At 39.4% G+C, this 20,283-nt stretch overlaps 1 protein-coding gene across 1 annotated transcript in view; it reads left to right on the top strand.

Annotated features, from left to right (window-relative positions):
• FGF18 (fibroblast growth factor 18) overlaps positions 1 to 16,294 on the top strand; it is a 139,445-nt gene extending 123,151 nt beyond the window's left edge. Inside the window, 1 exon segment of the mRNA XM_032214414.1 lies at positions 16,028 to 16,294. Coding sequence (XP_032070305.1) covers positions 16,028 to 16,294 — 267 coding nt within the window.
• The last annotated feature ends 3,989 nt before the right edge of the window (positions 16,295 to 20,283 follow it).

Raw genomic sequence — 20,283 nt, 5'->3', positions numbered from 1 at the left:
GTCATAAAAGTGGAAGTAGATAAAAACTTCATCATTGTGTTGTCCTGATTGTCAGACATTCAGTTGTGACCAACCCTCGGCCACTCTATGGATCAGCGTGCTCCATGCCCCTCTGCCTCGCACCGCTTCCATCATTGCACTGTCAAGTGAGTTGAGTCTTTCCACTTGTCTGAAATGGTATAGAGTCAGCAAGAGAGTTGGATTAGAAGACATCCAAGTCCCCTTCCAGCTCTATTCTGAATTCTGAAGTTTAAGAAAAGTTTGTGGGGGACCCATAATTACGTTTTGAACATGTGATATTAGATTATGCCAGGTCTTCTCATTTGTTAATGACCAAATCCAAAAGGAGTAGGACTGGTCTAGGATAGATCCAAGATCAGCAGCTTAATTCATTAGAAGTGGAACCACCTTGTTAGCAAGCACTGGGTCCTCTTTTCTTGAGGTTCCAGCTTGTCTTCCAAGCAAACAGAAAAGTAGATTTCAAGGCAGAGTTCTCCCCAAGAGAGAGCTTGGTAATAAGTGATTTACCATTTGGCTCTCACTGTGGTTGGAGCAAGTTCTCTGCCTTGGAGCTGTCCATAGTCCTGCAGGGTGCTAATCCTCATTCTGATGCCTACTTTCTCATGATATCTTCACACACACACACACACAAACACACCCATTGTTGTTGTTTTTTAATCGGTTCTCTCGTTGCTTAGGCTTTTCCTCCTTGCTGGTAAGTTTTGGTCCCAGAGGGCTTTTTTCTAGGCATCAGATCCCCAAGATGGGGCAGTGGGATTTTGATTTTTTTTTTAAAAAATTGAGCTTTTATCATTTCAGCAAAATGATAAAAAAATATTTGTTTGCATCCTGCCTTTATTCTTTTTTATAAGTAACTCAAGGTGGCAAACATACCTAATATTCTTTCCTCCTCCTATTTTCCCCTAAACAACAACCCTGAAAGTGGGATTGGACTGAGAGAGAGTGACAGCACCAAAGTTGCCCAGCTGGAGAAAACCTTCAACATCTCTGTTGACAATAACGAACTGTCAGCATGCACTATTATATAATATACTGTGATTGCTTTGGGGGGGTTCATCAGCTTTCAGTTCAAAACAGCAATGTTGTTGTGACCGACTTGCAAATGGCAGGCTAGAAATGTAACTCTGGATGGAGATGGCTGGTGGTCCCAGAATCTTGTTTATTTTGGGATGAGGAGGACACCATGATTTCCCCAGAGTACCCTGGGTGATTTGTGGATATACTGAACTTAACCCACTTGATATGTGTTGCATTGATTTGGATTAGTGTGACCTTAATCTTCTCAAACTGCTGTATGTACGGATGAGAACAGTGGGTTTTTTTCTCCCCCTCCCCCAGGTAGTAAGTAGAATTGGAATGGAGGTAGAAAGGGGAATTTTTTTAAAAAAACTGTACAAAATGCAAAAGAAGACAGGTAGTGACAAGTGGTGTGAATGCTATCAAGATGGCTGCTCCCAATGAGCAGGGCATCCATTAGTTCCCTGGATTGTTATGATAGATAGATAGATAGATAGATAGATAGATAGATAGATGGATGGATGGATGGATGGATGGATGGATGGATGGATGGATGGATGGATGGATGATAGACAGACAGACAGACAGACAGACAAATTGATTTCAGTGTACCAGAAAGCAATAGCAATAGCAGTTAGACATATACCGCTTCATAGGGCTTTCAGCCCTCTCTAAGCAGTTTACAGAGTCAGCATATCGCCCCCACAGTCTGGGTCCTCGGAAGGATGGAAGGCTGAGTCAACCTTGAGCCGGTGAGATTAGAACAGCTGAACTGTAGATAACAGTCAGCTGAAGTGGCCTGCAGTACTGCAACCTAACCACTGCGCCACCTCGGCTCGGCATAGGAGAGCACATTACTTCAGCAATAAAGTAATACCTTTTATAAAAGTTTGTGGGATTTCCTATATGTTTGTTTCCTCATGTTAAAAAATAAAGTACAGGTAGTTCTCAACTTATCTCCACAATTGAGCCCAAAAGGTCTGTTGCTAAGTGAGATATTTGTTGTGAGATTTGCCCCATTTTATGACCTTTTTTGCCACAGTTGTTGAGTGAATCACTGCAGTTGTAAAGTTAGTGATGTGACTGTTTAGTGAATCTGGTTTCCCATTTGAACTTGCCTGTCAGAAGGTCACAAAAGATGATCACATGACCCCAAGACACTGGAAATATTGATCAATTGTCAAACATCCAAAGTTTGATCATGTGTCTATGGGTATGCTACAATGGTTGTAAGTGTGAAAAAGGTCATGTCATTTTTTCAGTGCCATTGTAACTCTGAAGAGTCACTAAATGAACTGTTGTAAGTCAAGGACTACCTGTATAGGCTACCGAACTGCAGTTCTGTGATGGCAATTGGCAAAATATGAACTAAGCCCACAAAGGGAAGATAATGTTAGAAAGAAACTCAAGATTCTGCTTCCTTGATTTTCATTGGTATAAGGGGGAGGGAAAATGCTGTCAAGTTTTCAAGAATTTGTTGTTGTAGTTTATATTAGTAGAGTTCCAGTATTTATTCAAGTTTCAAGTTTCAAGTTTAATTTTATTTATAGGCCGCCTAATCCCGGAGGACTCCGGGCGGCTTACAGAGAGGGGAAAAAAACCAAAATAAAATAAAATAAAATAAAATAGACAAGTTAAAAACAACAACACAGATACATTCATTTCAGTCGGGGCTGGACCTCAACAATGAGGTCAACAGCCCCAGGCCTGCCAGAATAGCCAGGTCTTGACAGCTTTTCTGAAGGCCATGAGAGTGGGTGAGGTCCGGATTTCTGGGGGTAGTTCGTTCCAAAGGGTCGGGGCAGCCACAGAGAAGGCTCTCCTCCAGGGAGCCGCCAGCCGACATTGTCTGGCTGATGGCATCTGAAGGAGGCCCACCCTGTGGGATCTTACCGGCCGTTGGGAGGAGTGTGGCAGTAGGCGGTATGCTGGTCCTAAGCCATGCAGGGCTTTAAAGGTAATAACCAACACCTTGAATTGTGTCCGGAGACCAATAGGTAGCCAGTGCAGCTCGCGGAGAATAGGTGTGACATGGGTGTACCTAGGTACACCCAATATCGCTCGCGTGGCTGCATTCTGGACTAGTTGCAGTCTCCGAACGCTTTTATTGTCGAGTCAGTTTCCTGACCTGGCCTAACTCAAAGGATTGACAGGGATGAGTTTCCAGTCTGTGTAAGCATGAAGATAGTAAGAATTCCTAGGGGGTATGGGGGGAGAAAATTAATAGGTGCAGAATAATTTTGTACGTTGGGTTGTGATTTTATAAAAGAGTTTCACTTATTTCAACAGAATATACAATCAATAGTCTTTTTCTAACAGTCTGCCAGTAGATATTGCATGGATATGGAAATATACATAAAATGAGCACTACGATGCAGAGAGTTTGCCTGCTGCCTTTGTCTCAATGGGCTGCAGGTTCACATCTGCCCTTAAATCAGGAAGCTGCCTCTCTCTACCACTGCTTTCAGTGAGGTGTATATTAGCCTGTGCTTTTGAAGGCAGGTTACATATTGATATCACAAACACCCAATTAATTTCCATAAGAATTTTCTTTTCTCGATGCTGTTTATCCTCCAAACAATTTTGCATGCAATTTTCTGCAGTACTATTTCCAGTAGAGAGAGAGGGAGAGGAAATTTGATACGACAGCCAGTTTGATTAGTGGCTGAGGCATCAGACTAGAAAGCGGAAGACCATGAGTTTGTAGTCCCAACTTAAGTGTCCTTGGGCCAGTTTCTCTCTCAGGCCTAGGAAATAGGCAATGGCAAAGTACTTTTGAAAAAAAAAACACGTCTTGTCCAGAAAACTGAGGGAAGTAGTCCGGGCAGTCACCTTCGAGTCACCACTGACTTGAAGCCACAAAATGGATGATAGCTAGATAGCTAGATGGATGGATGGATGGACAGACAGACTGACAGTGTTTCTCAACCTTGGCAACTTGAAGATGTCTGGACTTCAACTCCCAGAATTCCCCAGCCAGCATTCGCTGGCTGGGGAATTCTGGGAGTTGAAGTCCAGACATCTTCAAGTTGCCAAAGTTGAGAAACACTGGACTAGAACATCCAGAAAAGTCAATGTAATTTTCTATACTAGTGAAACTAGAATATCCAAATCAGAAATTGAACATGTCAGTCCCCCCTCCCTCCATATTCATAAGAGAAACATTGTAGCAGTTTATAATAACTATAACAAATTCATTATAAAGGGAATATGATAATTGGGTCTGACAGAATCTCCTCAGCTATCATTCATCCATGTGCAAATACTCTGTCAGTGGCTGTCAAACGTATGTGGAAGGAGGTCATATGTTTTGGAGTGAGCTGCAGTTCAGTCACATATTTCATAAATGGAAGCTATTAATATATATATAAACACTGAGATTTCTGTTGTGGTTAAATTCCAGTTTGGTTATCCTGCCAGGTAGATAATGTTTAAAATGTTAGAAAATATCAACCTGACATCCAGTGGAACAAAAATGTAAATATTTAAGCTTTTTGCTAAGCTGTTTTATATTATCTTCAGTTCGGGCTGTCTTTAGAATGCTACAGATTTTACCAATTGATATTGGTAGACTTTTAGAGAGTAAAAATTTAGCTACTTCAGCCAAACCATGGGCAACATTTTCTTCATGGTTCTGTATCTCTCACTCATATATCAGCTTCACCTTTGGTGAAAAGTAGTTCCAATAGTGTTGGACAATATATAAGATTACAAGTAGTAGTTAAACACGATGGGAAATAAAGGAATTGTGAAAGAGCTATTAAGGAGAGGTTCAAAAATTCAGGGTTTTTTTCTTGATTCTGTTATGTTTCACCCTAGACCCAGCAAAGATATTTTTAATGTCTTCTTAAATTATTCTTATTTCTTAAGCTATTTTCTGGTTTGAAGTTGTTGGTCCAACTGGTTAGAAAGAGACCAGAAGACAACCTAATCATTCATTTGTGAAGACCTTTCTGTGAAAAATCATCTCAAAAAAGCAGTAGAAAGTTAAAATATAAAAGTCCTTGACTGAAAGTTGCCATTAAGTATTAAGTTGCCATCAACTACTGAAGTGATCCAGCAAGTTGCTTGCAAACATTGGCTGATGTGTTTCAGATTTCAATCATTCCCCAAAGTCACATTAGGATTTTTTATATTTATATATAAATCTTCTTAAATTTCTTAGCTGAGTTTCTAAAATGTACAAACTACACTGACCTTACTTCTGATGGAATGAGAGGGAGAATAGGAATGCCAAATCTTTAATTCACTCAAAGATGTCTTAATGGGAATCAGCAGATACATTGGATGGAGTGATTATGTAATGCTGGAGTTCTTAATTTTAAGGGGAATTATAAGTGAATTATAAAATTCAAATCTTGAACTTTTAAAAGTATCCTTAAAGTTTTTATTTATTTTAAAACTGCCCAATATATACAATACTATATTATACATTAATACAATACAATACATATGTATACAATATATACATCAATCCAAAAAATAAGAATGAAAAAAAAAATACCTTAAATTCATGGTCACTTAAAATAAAATAAAGTAAAATATCATGTAATACTATATAGTACAGTAATCAAATGCAACATATTTTTGTAAGATTTCATAAAATATTTCCCCCATTGCTTCATCCTATGATTACTAGAAAATATTTCCTTTTCTAGCACAGGTAAGCAACACATTCCCAAAAGCCAGTCCTTACTACCTGGAATGATGCCAGTTTTCCAATTTTTCATTCTTATTCTTTTAACCACCCTCCATGTGCAGTACGACAGACAATCAGATTTCAAAGTTTCGGCATATAAGTCAATATCACATTAACATATTCAACATTTAAAAATTGTCCTATAAGTCTGCATACAATATGTATATATGCATGTGTATGTTTTTGTGTGTGCATGTATGTATTAAATGCTATTCTAGGGAAACGACAAAACTTTACAAGATAATATCATATAAAATTATTTTGAAAATAAATCTATGAGATTCTGTTGGCTTCTGGTACATTTTGTAATTATGTTAAAATAAATATTTTGAAAATAGCATTTCTCTCCATATTGCTTTCGAATAAGAAATGAAAAAACATTGTGGAGGGTCACCACCCATCTGACAGCTGCCCTTTCTAGGGCTAGGGTGACGACTCGTACTCCCTGGGTTGGAAAATTGCGTCCATATTCTTGCATATAGGTGAGGATCTGACCCAGGAAAAACCCCAATTTCTGGGGATCTCTGTCAGATTTTACCTCCAAGGGGGGAGCTTTCCTCTCTAGCCGTGGGCCCCTGGGTTGGCCGGGAAACATTGCCTGAGCTGGAATGGCAGGAGGCTGGATCCCTGGCGCGGCTGCTGTTCCCCTGGTCGGCTGCTTGGTCAGACTAAGCATTTGAACAATAAATTAGAAGTTTAAACAGCAATGATGGGAAATGTCCTTAAGTTTAGGATGAATCTATGTGATGAATTATTCTATGTCATTGGATGAAAATTTGTGGAGTATCAGGAATATTTTCACTTAATTGTTTAAGATGAAAAATGTTTTACTGCACTGGGCCATAAGGAGCCCATGTCTATCTGTAGTTAATTTAGAATTATAGCATTCCTGAAAGTGTGTTCCCAGTGGGTCATTTCCGGTCACCCTTCTGTTCAATTTTGTCAGATTCTAGGAGATTGCTGAACAAGTCCCTGCAGGTTTCTTGGCAAGGGTTTTCCGAAGTGGTTTGCCATTGCCTCCTTCCTAGAGCTGAGAGAGAGTAACTGGCCCAAGATCCCCCAGTTTGCTTTGTGACTAAGATGGGACTAAAACTCATGGGCTCCTGGTTTCTAGCCTGGTGCCCTAACCATTATACCAAAATGGTTCTTGAGTGGAGCATTTTTCTTGATGAGCATGGCTTGTCATGTATTAGTAAGGATTACCATGGCTGTTATTTTGAAAAATAAATAAAAAAACTAACAGAATTAGGCATTTTCATACATTCACATGATTAACAGGCATGTCGGTTTCAACAGTGGGATGTGTTTTGAATAAATAAAGTTGCCATATATTAATTCATACAACTACTCTTTGAATTCAAGTTCTTCTGAGTATAAGAAAAGCTGGCTGGATCTAAGCAATAGGCTAGCTAGTTTAGCATTTTATTTCTCTAGTGGCCAACTACCCTATTTCCTCAAAAATAAGACCTCCCTGGATAATAAGCCCAATTGGGCTTTTGAGCACATGTGCTAAAATAAACCCTCTCCCGAAAATAAGCTCTCCCTGAAAATATTGCAACACAGCAGCAGCCATGAGGTGACCACGCTCGTTGCCTCCTGCACCTCAAAAATAATAAGACCTTCCAGAAAATAAGGCCAAGTACTTATTTCGAGGGTCGAAAGAAAATATGACCCTGTCTTATTTTCAGGGAAATGAAGTAGATCCCTCGCAATCTTGCAAGAAAACATGATTCATTTCTGCAATGGTTGGAGAACCATTGGATTTCTTCAGGATTTTGCTAAGATAGCACATGACCATTATAATGGATTCCCTTGTGTAGCCATATCCTTTCAAAAAACCATCTAAGTTCACCATCATATTTTATGAAAATAAATTCCATAACTTACAGATGTGAAGCAAGAGAGATATTTTTTTCATGTTCTACCAATGAGTGGTGGCTCTTTATTTTCCCACAACATGATAGCCAATCTGAAGGTACTCGGCAGAACACAAATTTATGGAAATGGTGCCTACATGAATATATTTCTATCTTATTTACCTCCCCCACCCACCCACTCCTTTCACTGCCAAAACTCATACCCTGGCAATACCTAGAAGTCACTTTTCAGAGTTGTAGTACACTTATGGATGCTGAACTTTCTTACTAAGACTCCTGAGGATGTTTCTCAGAGGAGTCTTGAAGTTCAGAGGCCAGCATATTGGAGGGATTGCATGTAATGAGTAACCCTTGGCCTTCATTTACAGTTAGGGATGGCCTGGCCCACAACATTATGAAGCAGCTGAAATGCATAGACTATGGGGAATCAATTTGGTCATATTTTCAGAATTTCTTGGCCTGAAGTCAAACAGCTGAGAACATGAGAGTCTTATGACAATTTGATGCAATAGCTTCATTATGTAAAAGTTGTAGCTCCAGCTCAATTATCTTCCTTGATACCCACCACATTTTGCCATTTTCCCCTTAGATTTTCTTATTACTGTGATATTTCCCACCACTACCAATTTTTCTTTATTTTCCACATGCAAATAGAAGATATGATACATTCCAAGGATTATTTGGTGTTGGAGGGGAGCGTTGGCTGCATTTGAGGGTTAGAATTCACTGAGTTGAAACTAAATATTCTTTTCTAAACCCAGAAAGTAACTGCTCTCAAGGAAGGCTTCGTTTAACATCTTGCACTGCAGTATTTTCAAAGAAACATTTAGTTGATCCAAATTCCTTGGGCAGTAGAAGAGATTCTCTTGAGAGACAGTGGACTCTTGGTTAGCTATATTAAGAAGCAGAAACTGCGACTGACCATCTGTTAGCAAGTCATATTTGCAAGATAGCTGGGCTGAGCACCGGATTGGGACTTTTAATTTCCAAATTGAAAAGGTACCTATGATTTTTTTTTTTGCATGAGCAAAAAAACTCACAAACCCATATGATTTTTCTTGCATGAGCAAAACCACAGAAACAGCTGTAGAAGCTATTACAATATAACATATGTGTTTCCAGAAGAGTGCTAGATACTAGTTCCTTTAGAGAGAACCAATCTTTCATTTGCAGTTGGGTTTGTTCTCAATCAGTGCCCTAACTTTCTATCACTTATCTAACAGTGGACCAAACATTAGACCAGTGTCTGACTTGCTTAGCTCAGCTTACATAATGAAGTTGCAATCCTTTCAGCAATAATAAGAAATATAATCCATTCCATGTTCCTTCTAAAGTGTCTGAATTTCAGAAGCTGAATTAAGACAAAAATTGCTTTAGTTTTTGCCATGAATACATAATTGGGAGCAAAAACATATTTGGAGTCCAATCTCTTGTTCTCCTCTGTCTTTAACTACTGGCCATTTTAGCCTTTCCAATCTGAATGTCCTCTGGATGGGTTGACTTTGGTCACCTTTAGGGGAGCAGCTAAGACAACCCTTCTCTGGTGAACCTTTGGAGCATAGTACTATTTCAGCTGCTGCTAGTTTGATTTCTGATTTTAGGGTGTTTTTATATTACAGCAATAGCACTTAGACTTATGTACCACTTTACAGTACTTTACAGCCCTCTCTAAGTGGTTTGCAGAGTCAGCATATTGCCCCCCCCCAACAATCTGGCTCCTCATTTTACGACTTCGAAAGAATTGAAGGCTGAGTCAACCTTGAGCTGGTAAGGACCAAACTCCTGGCAGTGGGCAAAGTTAGCTGCAACACTGCATTTTAACCACTGCGCTACCACGGCTCATGATGTGTATATTTTAATGGTTATTTAATTGGTTATATTTTACCTTTTTGTGACATTTCAGATTTAATGTGGTTGGGAGTTACTCATTATTTTTGATTGGGACAGTTTATAAAGCTCTGACTGGTTGATCACTTATATGCTGTCAAGTTGGTATCATCTCTTAGCGGGCACTTAGCTAGATTTTCAGGAAGATCTCTTCTCAACCTTGCCCTTGAGGTCTTCCAACACATGCGCCCATCACCACTACCTTACTGTTGGTTATCCTTTTCTCTTTCCTTCTTCTTTGACCTCCAGAACCTTCTCCAAAAAGCTAGGTCTTGGTATAATGTGTCTAAAACATCATAATTCAGGTTAACTAATTTTTGCCTTGAGTGAGAACTTTGGATTGATTTGTTCCGTGAACCGTTTGTTTTTCTTGGCTATCTCTTGGTGTTCTCAGAAATCTTCTCCAACATTAATGCTAAAAAATGTCAGTATTCTTTCTATCTTGCTTCTTCAAAAATCAAACTTTCTCTTCACAGCATGTCACTGGGAAAATGGCTGTGTGCACAGTTCTGATCTTAGTTGAAATAGACACATTATGGAATCTGAGTATCTTTTTTCCCCAAGACCTTCATTGTTGTCCTGCTAAATGCTGGTCTGCAGCACATTCCATGGCTGCTGGTTCCTTTATTATTGGTGGTTAATCCTAAGAGGAAGAAGCTAACAATCACTTCAGCATCCTCACTGTCAATTCCAAGGCTGTTGTCATTAGTTTCATTTTATTTATATTTAAACTTAGTTTCATATTTTTACTGTGTCCTTGACTTTCTTTACTAGAATTTCCAGATTGTTTGCATTATCATTTTTCAGAAGTGCTATCAGATAGCACAGATCATTGATGGTTCTTCTCCGATTTCGATGCTCTTTCACTCCAGCATTCCTCCAGGATATATTCAGAATATAAGCTGACTAAATAAAGGGAGAATATACCACCCAATTTTACTTCTTTGCTGTTGTGGAGTCAATCTGTTTTGTGATGTTCAACCCAGACTGTGGCTTTCTGTCCTGTGTATAGGCTTTGCCTGAAGAGAATGAGATATTAGATTCTTGTTTTCCCATGGACAACCCATAGTTTGACCTAGTCAACCCAATTGAGATCCTGTCTATAAGCAATGGAACATATTGACAAAACGGGGATATTTTCTAAGGTATTTTGGATTCTGACATCTCTACTATACAGTATTTCAATATGCTCTTCCATCTTTGTTTCATCTGTAACTTCGTTACATTTTCTCACTTTCATGCTTCTTATATTCCATGTTTACACTGTATTTCTTTCTTTGCAGCTTTGGATGTTTGTTTCCTATGTGGCAACATCAGTATCTAGATGTCTGAAGGTTTTAATCTAGCTGTATCATAAACACCATCCTCAATTCTTCCTCAGTAGTATACTAAGTGCTATCCAACCAATGGTGTTATATCATCTATCACTTTACCTTGTCTATCTATGGGTAAAATATAGGAGTGGTTTTCTGTTGCCTTCTCCTGCCCAGTTTGAAATGATACCTTAATCTGTTGTCACTAAAATGATTATCTGCCTCCAGCATCTTCCTACATTAGTGCTGCCCAATTTGGTCTAGTGGTTAGGATTTAAGTATTGCCTTAGGCATGAAAGCCGGCTGGATGACTTGGGCCAATCATTCTCTCACAGCCCAACTCACCTCAGAGGGTTACTTATTATTGTTGTTGAGAAAATAGGATGTGGAAGGAGTATTGGGTATGTTTGCTACCATATTTATAAAAATAATAAAGGCGAATTAAAAAATATTTTTAATAGTTTACTTTAACTGAACAACTAAGATCACTTCCACAGCTTGGGTGACTCCATTGGGATTATATGTTTTTGGCATACATTTTCAACATTCTTTACTCGTTCTTTCTAGAAACATCTTTTTTCCCCCACAATAAAACAACATTTGATGGACTACAAAGTTTTACACCCAAACTAGTTAATACTGAATATGCATTATGAGTATTTTTATTAAATTGTTTTATTATAATTTTTTAAAACCCTATGCATAATTACATCACTGCAGGTATCATCTCATGGCTGGAGCCCTTAGAAATAGTGGACTAGGCTACATTCTGCTAGTGTTTTTTGAGCCTATTCAATAGAAAATAAGAAGAAAATGGTAGAAATATATGAGTATATGTCTCCTGTTGTGATTGGCAGTGAAATAATGTTCAGATTATTGTAATAAATCCCTAGCTAATGTTTTTAAATTTTTGAAACACGTAAGAGGGAGGGCTTATGGATTTTGGCTTCCTCACTTTCCCCATAATTCAGCTTCTGAGGGAAACAGGAGGATTTGCCAATGGCCAGTTTACAAGAGCGGGTAGGGACTGTCGCACCTAACATGTTTCACAGCAGCTGAGGACACATATTTTCTCACCAGTTATCACTCCTGGGCAAGTGATAACAAGTGATAACAAATGCAAGCACCAAGTTCTTAATTATCTATCTCGGAGCCTAATCAAACATTTCCTCAATACTTAGCAGGCAACCATACCTCCTGTTTTCTCTGGATTCATTACAAATGTGAAGGAAGGAGAAGAGGGACTCTTATAAGGAGGTGAAGTTTAACCCTGTCCTCCCCCAGCACGATTGTAATGGACCTCCTGCATGACATACTATGAGCACTTATAACAAAAGTACAAGTGCTAACTAAGGTTGTGTGTCTTGTGTCAAAGATCAGGAAAGTGAGTTGGCTCTAATCATAAAGGAGGAAAAAAGGGTCTCTTATCACCACACTGCATTTTCTAGTAACACATCCTAGAAAGTTGTAATAAAGGGGAAAGCAAGACGTATAACACATGCTGCGTACTGAGGAATGTCTAGCTTAATTCTCAGAACCCAAATTTACCCTGCTTGTAAAGAACTTGACAACATCATGAACTGAGTGACTTCTCCCCCCCCCTCCGCCTCGCCTGCCATTCATTTCTGCTCAGGATTTAATCATAGCAGCCTCAGCTCTGCTATTCCAAGAACAGCATTCTCCATCCTGCAATTACTCTCAAACAGAGAAATGAAATTCCTTGTAATGCATTCAAGTGCTGTGGCTACAAAGAGGTTACCCGAGTGCCTTGTGAGCATGGTCAGTGGTGCCTAGGCAAGCGTATGCTACATCTTCTGCTAGAGTATATGCTATTTCCATTGCCTGAAAAAGTAATCTACAACCTTCCCTCCTCTCTATCCCAAAAGTCAACTGTATGATTGCCAGGGTTCTGGCCAGCCAGGAAGCTGATTGAATCATTGTGAGCTAACAGTAACCCCCTCCAGCTGTCCAATAGCAGAACATCGAAGATATGACTCACCTCCAGCCTATCAGCTGCTGATCCAATTGACCAATAGCGAGTGAAGGTTGTGTTATTTAGTCCTCCCCCACCAACCAACACAACCCTCGCCATAAGAGTAACCTTCTTGCCAAAACAGGACAACAAAAGGCAATATGATGTATTTTACACATTATAGAACATAATGCCTAATGCCATAGACATTTTGTCAGAGATTAGATGCATGCAGTTCTCTGTTAGGAGATGAAACAGCCTTGGCCTGGTTCTCCATACTGCCTGGGCTTGCTCTCAATCTCACAATGGAGATTGTGATTGATAACAGGAGATGTCAGGAGAGAGGATGGAATGGGGGAGGGTTTAGAAGAAAAAGAGGTTGGGAGTGGGGGTAGGAAAGGCAGTGGCGACAGCAGGAAGGGGTTGTCTCAGGCTGGAGCTGTTGCCAGTGCCAAACTACCATCTGTGGCGTTGTGATCCCAGCAGGCACAGAGGAAGGAAGTGGCAGCCGAGAAGGTAGGGGTTAACGTGAAAATTGAAAATAAAGACACGAGAGAGCAATTAGCTTCTTAGAACGGAAGATAAGCCCCCCCTTTCTTTTTCTGGGAATGGGGTGAAAAACAATCAAATCCACCAAATCCATAATGGTTGGGGTTTTATGTTTCTTAACCACCTGCATATTTGAGGTGGGGGGTGGCTATGATCTTTCATATCAGATCATTCTTGGATGTTGATTACCAGTTTAAAGGCAGGGAAATGCTATTTCTTTGACTTATCAGTTGTATGCAAATTTGGCATCCTAAAAGTAGATGCTATCCTGAGGTGTTAAAGTGAAAGCTGGACCTTTGCAAGGACAGCAACATTCTACTTAATTCTATTTTAATAATAAGAGCTAGAGACATAATTTTGAACAAGCCTGATGTAGGATATGCTTCATTCCCAGTCAAGGCACTAATTATTATTTTTTTGGAACAGTATCTTTGTCACTTCGTTGAAAGACTAGGAATGGTTGAATCTGTCCATTTTGGATTTGTTCAATTTTATGTTTATCCACTTTTATGTTCACTTTATCCCATTCCTGCATCTGTTTATTATTTTTAAAAATTTGCGTAACATGAATTCAGGTGCTTTTCCCCCCGCACATTTCATCAAACAGATGCAATTCCATAAGCATTGTCTCATAACATACAATACACCCGTACAAAAGCATATTTTATTTGCATAAAATATTACAATACATGTTTACAATTAAATATAATAAGTGTGCAATCATGTAGAATGTTTTAATGCACTTTTATTGGGGAACCATGCTATAAAGCATAGAGAAGTGCAAATACTGAAATGTAACCCTGTTTCATTTGGAAATTGCTTAGGGAACTATAAATTAAGTATGTTGTGTTGGAATATAAATTGAAGACATTTTCCCCTTATTTGTAGGTTGGCTTTAACTTTGCTCTTTTCCTCTCCCCCTCTCCATTTTTAAACATACATACTTTGCTTAAGTCTAGATGCAGAGAGCTAGAATCATATCAGTGATGGTAGTGTTTTCATAGTTCTGAAATTTGCTGATTTGGCAGCAGTAACAGTTGCTTGAAAGAACCAAGTTTTTGGTGCAAAAAAGACAACATACAGTTTTACTTCAGATGCCTAGAATCATATCTCTGTGACTCCCCTGCGTCTTGGCAGGAAATCAGTAGATCAGTTCCAAAGAGAAGCTAAAGAATTTTCTTCTTGCCTCCAACTTGGCAGAAACACACCCTCAAATATAGTCCATCTGTGTTATTTCAACACAAATTATAAGCATTACAATTATTACTTATCTCTGAAACAAGTCCAATATGTGTAGTTTAAATAAGTTAGTTACCTTTGATCTTTTTATTTAGCATAGGTGAACATGGAGAATGATAATGGAGAAAAACTGAACGTGATTTCTTAGGTTCCATCCCCTAACATTGTCTGATTGGAGTTTTTCATTGATATTGCCGAATTACTTGTATACATTTTTAAACTAGTTTTTAATACAAACTATATAGGTTTCTTAAAGGAAGGAAAGCAATATTACACATTCTTTTCTAAGCGCACATGATTGCAACTTGGATGAAATTTATCTAGGAAAGAACTTAGCCAACCATGGAATTGAAGATAATGTTTAGCTGCATTCAGCTATGGTGGCAGCAGTGAGACAGTTACAATTTCATGCACGATGGATCCTTTTTTATGTAAGGATAAGAAGGAAACTTTTTGCTTGAGCATGTTAAATTTATAGAATGTACTTCTGTACTCGGCTGTTTAAAACAATAACAACAAGCAGCTAGGTAATAAAAATTAAATGTCAACAAGCTAGACTGCACAATTCGTATTTGCATGGCAGATTTTTTTTTTCTTTGCAACACTGCATAATTCTGGTTTTGTTATTCATGGGCAGGTAAGTGAAAGAAACTCAGCCACCATTTCACAAATATTTCCTCAGTCATATAAAATAGGAACTTCCCTTTCTGGTTAGAGAGGATAGCTGCATTCCCGAAGGAAACAGAGTCCTGTGACTGTTGCAGGACTGTTGGCTTTTACTACAGTCCTCCATCATCATGGCATACATGTATCTCTGGGCAGGGTATAATACTAGCCTGAGACTTCAGGCTCTCTCAAGGCCCCTGAAGGACGGGGGCAAAGCCCCCAATGTGCCTCCATATGTTGTCATGAAATGATAATCTTTTATCTGTTAAAAGGAAGAAGTCATTAAAAACAATCCCATTTCCTCTTTGAGTTGAGTTGACTTGAATGATAATGTTGTTTCAGAACAGAGATGAATGCTAATGCTTTCACTGGCCCACCCTGAGCTGAATATAGGGATACGCTTCCTCCCCCTATAGAGACTGCAGGTGTAGTGATTTGGTGGCTTCTATTCTGACGGGTGGGATTCAAAAAATGTTGCTACTGTGGTTCGGTGGACGTGGCTTGGTGGACGTGGCATGGCTTGGTGGGCATAGCAGGGGAAGGATACTGCAAAATCCCCATTTCCTCCTGATCAGCTGGAACTCAGGAGGCAGAGAATAGATGGGGATGGAGCCACTCAGAGGTGGTATTTACTGGTTCTCCGAACCACTCAAAATTTCTGCTACCGGTTCTCCAGAACCGGCCAGAACCTGCTGAATACCACTTCTGGTCTGCCCACATTTGTCCCCTTGCTTGCAAACCTTTGGCAATTTTTTTTAAAAAAATCTTCTCTGTGTTTCATTTGCAGCCAGATGGCACCAGCAAAGAATGTGTCTTCATTGAAAAAGTCTTGGAGAACAACTATACAGCTCTGATGTCAGCAAAGTACTCGGGCTGGTATGTTGGATTCACCAAAAAAGGGAGGCCTCGGAAAGGGCCCAAGACCCGGGAGAACCAGCAAGATGTCCACTTTATGAAACGATATCCAAAGGGACAAGTGGAGTTACAGAAACCTTTCAAGTATACCACAGTGACGAAGAGGACTAGGAGAATACGACCAACCAACCCCAGTTAAAAGACGAGGCAGTGTCTTGCAAATAAACTACAAGAATAGACTGTACCAGAGAAATATTTTTACACTAAAAATAAGGGAGAAGTTCTATTTTTGTACATTGTTTTTTAATTTTTTTTTTTTAAAAAAGACTGGGTTAAAAATAGAAATCCACTGGGGAAGCTGTAAAAGATTTATTGTAACTTGAAGAAGAAGAAGAAGAAAAAAACGAATGGCTCTATTTAAATTGACTTTTTTATGCTGTGGATTGACATACAGGTGCTTTATTTCTCACTGGGAATGGACAACGTTTGGAATGGACAACATATTCAAGCCAATCCCTAGAGAGGAAAAAGTTCATGTTATAATAATAATAATAATACTAAAAAACCAAAACCACAAAACCAAAGAAAGCCAAAGTTCTCCCTTCCTCTCCCCTCCCTCCCCCATCCAACCCCTGAAAATCCTTGGATAATTCTCTGGTGTTGCAGCCCTTGGTTATTTTGTCTCTGCAAGATAGGCTGAGATGTGAAGATCTGCTGATCTGGGATGGGGCTTCCCTGGAGGGCTCAGTACCTCATCCTTTGTAATGTTTCCAATGACATAAGGTGTCACGACTCTGTGATCCTGCATTGTTCTGCTCACTTCTGGAGAATGCTGCTAAATGACCTTCAAGTGACTAAGTAAAATAACCTAATACACCAATGATAAGGGAGTATTTTAAAAACCAGCTCTATTATATATATGTATATGAATGCATGTATTATATTTATGCACATAAATGTAATACATATATTTATATATATATATATAAATATATATGTATTATATTATAAAGCTATTTATTTCATTTCTCTGTATATTGCAGTTCCATGAACCAGGTATTACTGCCTCAGCAATTAAAAATTATTTAAAACACATAGACGTATTACTGCTGTTCATACATTCCCCTCTCCCCCAGCTTTTCGCCAAACTACACTGAGGCCCTTAAACTTGTTACCAGAGCTTGGGCTTGGTGAGAATTTAGAGATCAGTAATGGAATTTTATGTGCCAGGACGGGAAATAATTATTTCTCCTTTGTTATGCTAGTCCTCCCCTTCTCTTCCCATTCCACTGTGTTGACTTTCTGCAAAATGCTCAGCCTTGTCCAAGCACAGGCAGAGTTTTGAAATGCGGTGTGCAAAGGATTTCTTTTTGCTGTGTTCTCTTGCCCATTGTGTTCTACTGGGTCACCCAGCTGACTTGGGGACCACCTGTTATTAAATGCTTAGTGGGGGTAAGCCAGTGGTTCCCAAACCTGGCAACTTTAATACTTGTGGACTTCAACTCCCAGAATTCTCCAGCCAGAATTCTGGGAGTTGAAGTCCACAAGTCTTAAAGTTGCCAAGTTTGGGAACCACTGGGGTAAGCCATTACTGGATATCCCATTACTGAATGCCCCCAGTATGTCATCTCCATAACGCAAGGTGACCTTCCAGCTCTTAGTCAGCCAAGGGCTTCTGGCTTTTCTATCCAAACCTGAACCAATCAAGGTCTGAAGACGCTGCTGGACCCCACTGGAAGTAGCCCTGTACCCAGGGCAGGAGCAAGAGGACAGTGAGATGAAGTAGCAAGGCCTGGGGAGCTAGTGTGTGCTTACCTTCAGAAGATTATGTATTTTTTTTTTTACAAAAAATGCACTCTTAGTCAAAAGCCTTTTAAAATAAACTTTATTTTCCTTAAATAAGAAAACAAGATATGTTGTCATTGCTCAGAAAAAATGTTTAATATGTGAATTGCTGTAGAAAATGCTCTCAATCAAGTGAATGGGAGAGAAAGCAAGAGAGGCTTTTGCATGTGGGAGACGTTAATTGTTCAATGAGCGGTTTCTTTCCTTCTTTTTCTCCCTTCTTCATTCAGTCTTCCTATCAAAATGACTTGCAACCAGGTAAATTTTGCCCATGTTCGGATTTATATGTATTCAGCCTGATGCAGCCCTGCTACGCTGTTAAAAAAAGAAATAAAAGGAGTAGCTATACTGCGGTGATGTCAAAGCTGCGACACACGTGTCAAAGGAACATGCTATGACATTTCGGGTAACACGCCAACATTCACCAACACCTGACAACAACTATTCTCAAAACCATGCCCTATTTTCACACTTTTTGGGGGAGTGTGGAGGCCGAATGAGAAGTATGATTTTGTGTGTCCTCTGAACCCCCCAGTGCTCATGTGTGTGTAAGCGAGAGCTATGCTCTCATATTGGTGTCTGCAACTTCCAAAAATTGCACAAGAATGGGGTGTGCTTTCACATGGTTTTTGTAGGCCACAGAAGGGCATTTTTAGCAGCTGTTTCAAGAACAAAGGTCTTTGGCCACCCAGAGCAACCTCAGACAGGCCACCGCAGGGCCTGCCAACAGAAAGAGAATGCCATTTGAAAGTAAGTAGTGCATGGCAGATCCAGAATATTGGGCTCTGAAGGCAATGGCACCATTTTCCAAGGCTCGTGTGTGTTGGGGAATGGCAGAAGGTGCTTTTTTGAGTGGCAGCAATAGGTTTAGGGCTGAAGTGGAGGCCTGGGAATCTGCTTTAGGCCCAGATTCAGCACTGCTGAGTGCTGCTATTCAGGTTTGTCTAGATGGTGGTGGTGAGCGAGAATTAGCTCTCTTTTATTTGGATGCCAAAATAAGGGTGACATGCCAGCAAAGTCACGTTAGGCATTTTCCAAATTGACATACCAGATCCAAAAAGTATGCTATCACTGCTGTACTGCAACCAATAAATCTAGAGATAGGAGTGCAGCAGGAATGAGGAATGTTCCCTTCTCGTGATCAGTTTGCACAATGAGCACGGACTAGTCTGACCATTGACCAGTGGCAATTTGGACTCCCCCCTTCTTATAATTCTTCTATGGCATGGAAAAAAATGCCAATCAAGATGCTGCCTGCTTCAGAGATTTGGCCAATCTCTGAGGAGAGCAGTGATTATAACGATGTAGGGAAACATCAGAGATATGTATACTTGTGGTTCTCTTTTCATATTGTGGTAACAGTTGTCAGGTTGAGAAAAGGCTAAGGAACAACTAATCTGGTTACCTAAAGTATATGCTAGGCAAGCTCTTGAACCCCAAAATTTAGAATTGTGCTTTGGTCCTATTCCATGCATATGTATTATATTTCAGGTTAAAACAGGACAAACTGGGACCTCTGCTTGCATATCTGGTAAACCTAATGCTGGGACTTTGATTCTCATGCAGTTTTCTGTCTTGATGTTAGGCAATTCTGTTGAACAAGGCTTTTACAAGCATTATTTATAAGCTCACTGATTCAGAAATGTATTGGAATCCCGTTACAATTGTGGGAAGTAATCTAAATAACCCTGAGACCTTGATGAGTGCATGTCAATATTTGAGAGGTTACTATTCTTGCTGCTTACAAACAAAGGATGACTTGGATATGAGTTTTCCTTAATTCATGTATGCCAAGACAACATTGCTGAATTAAAGACTTAGCTAACACACCTTTTCTTTTGCTTCAATATTCAGTTAGGTGCTCATTGCTGTAAAAGAGAGGTATCCAATCGATTATTTTCACAATTCAGTTATGACTTTTGGCTACATCAACATTTATATTCTGAACAATCATGAAAACAGAATCTATTGAGCAAATGTAATAGATAATTGGGGTTTCATAAAAGGGCAAAACATTACAATTTTAAAAAAAATCATTGGAGTAACATCATTAGCCACTGGCATTCAGATTTTGGGGGTCTCTAAATTTGTGATGGTCTCAGAGATCAAAATGTCTTAGACTAACAAATAGTATAGGACAAAATAAGGGTGGCAAAGGGTTACTAATCACCTTCAAATAATTCCAAGTGTGCATTGATCCTTCTTCCCAAGTGTTTGCTGACCAGGGATGGATGTGAAACTGCTGCCAAGAAAATCAGAAATCACATATAAAGTGGTTGCCTTTACTTCAAATTTAAGATTTGAACCATTTGGTTTGCTTTACAAGAGAAATAGTTATTGAGA

Source organism: Thamnophis elegans, chromosome 3 (assembly GCF_009769535.1).
Source record: "Thamnophis elegans isolate rThaEle1 chromosome 3, rThaEle1.pri, whole genome shotgun sequence".
Taxonomy (NCBI): Eukaryota; Metazoa; Chordata; class Lepidosauria; order Squamata; family Colubridae; genus Thamnophis; species Thamnophis elegans.
The sequence above is the reverse complement of the archived record's forward strand: the minus strand, read 5'-3'. Positions and strand labels throughout refer to the sequence as shown.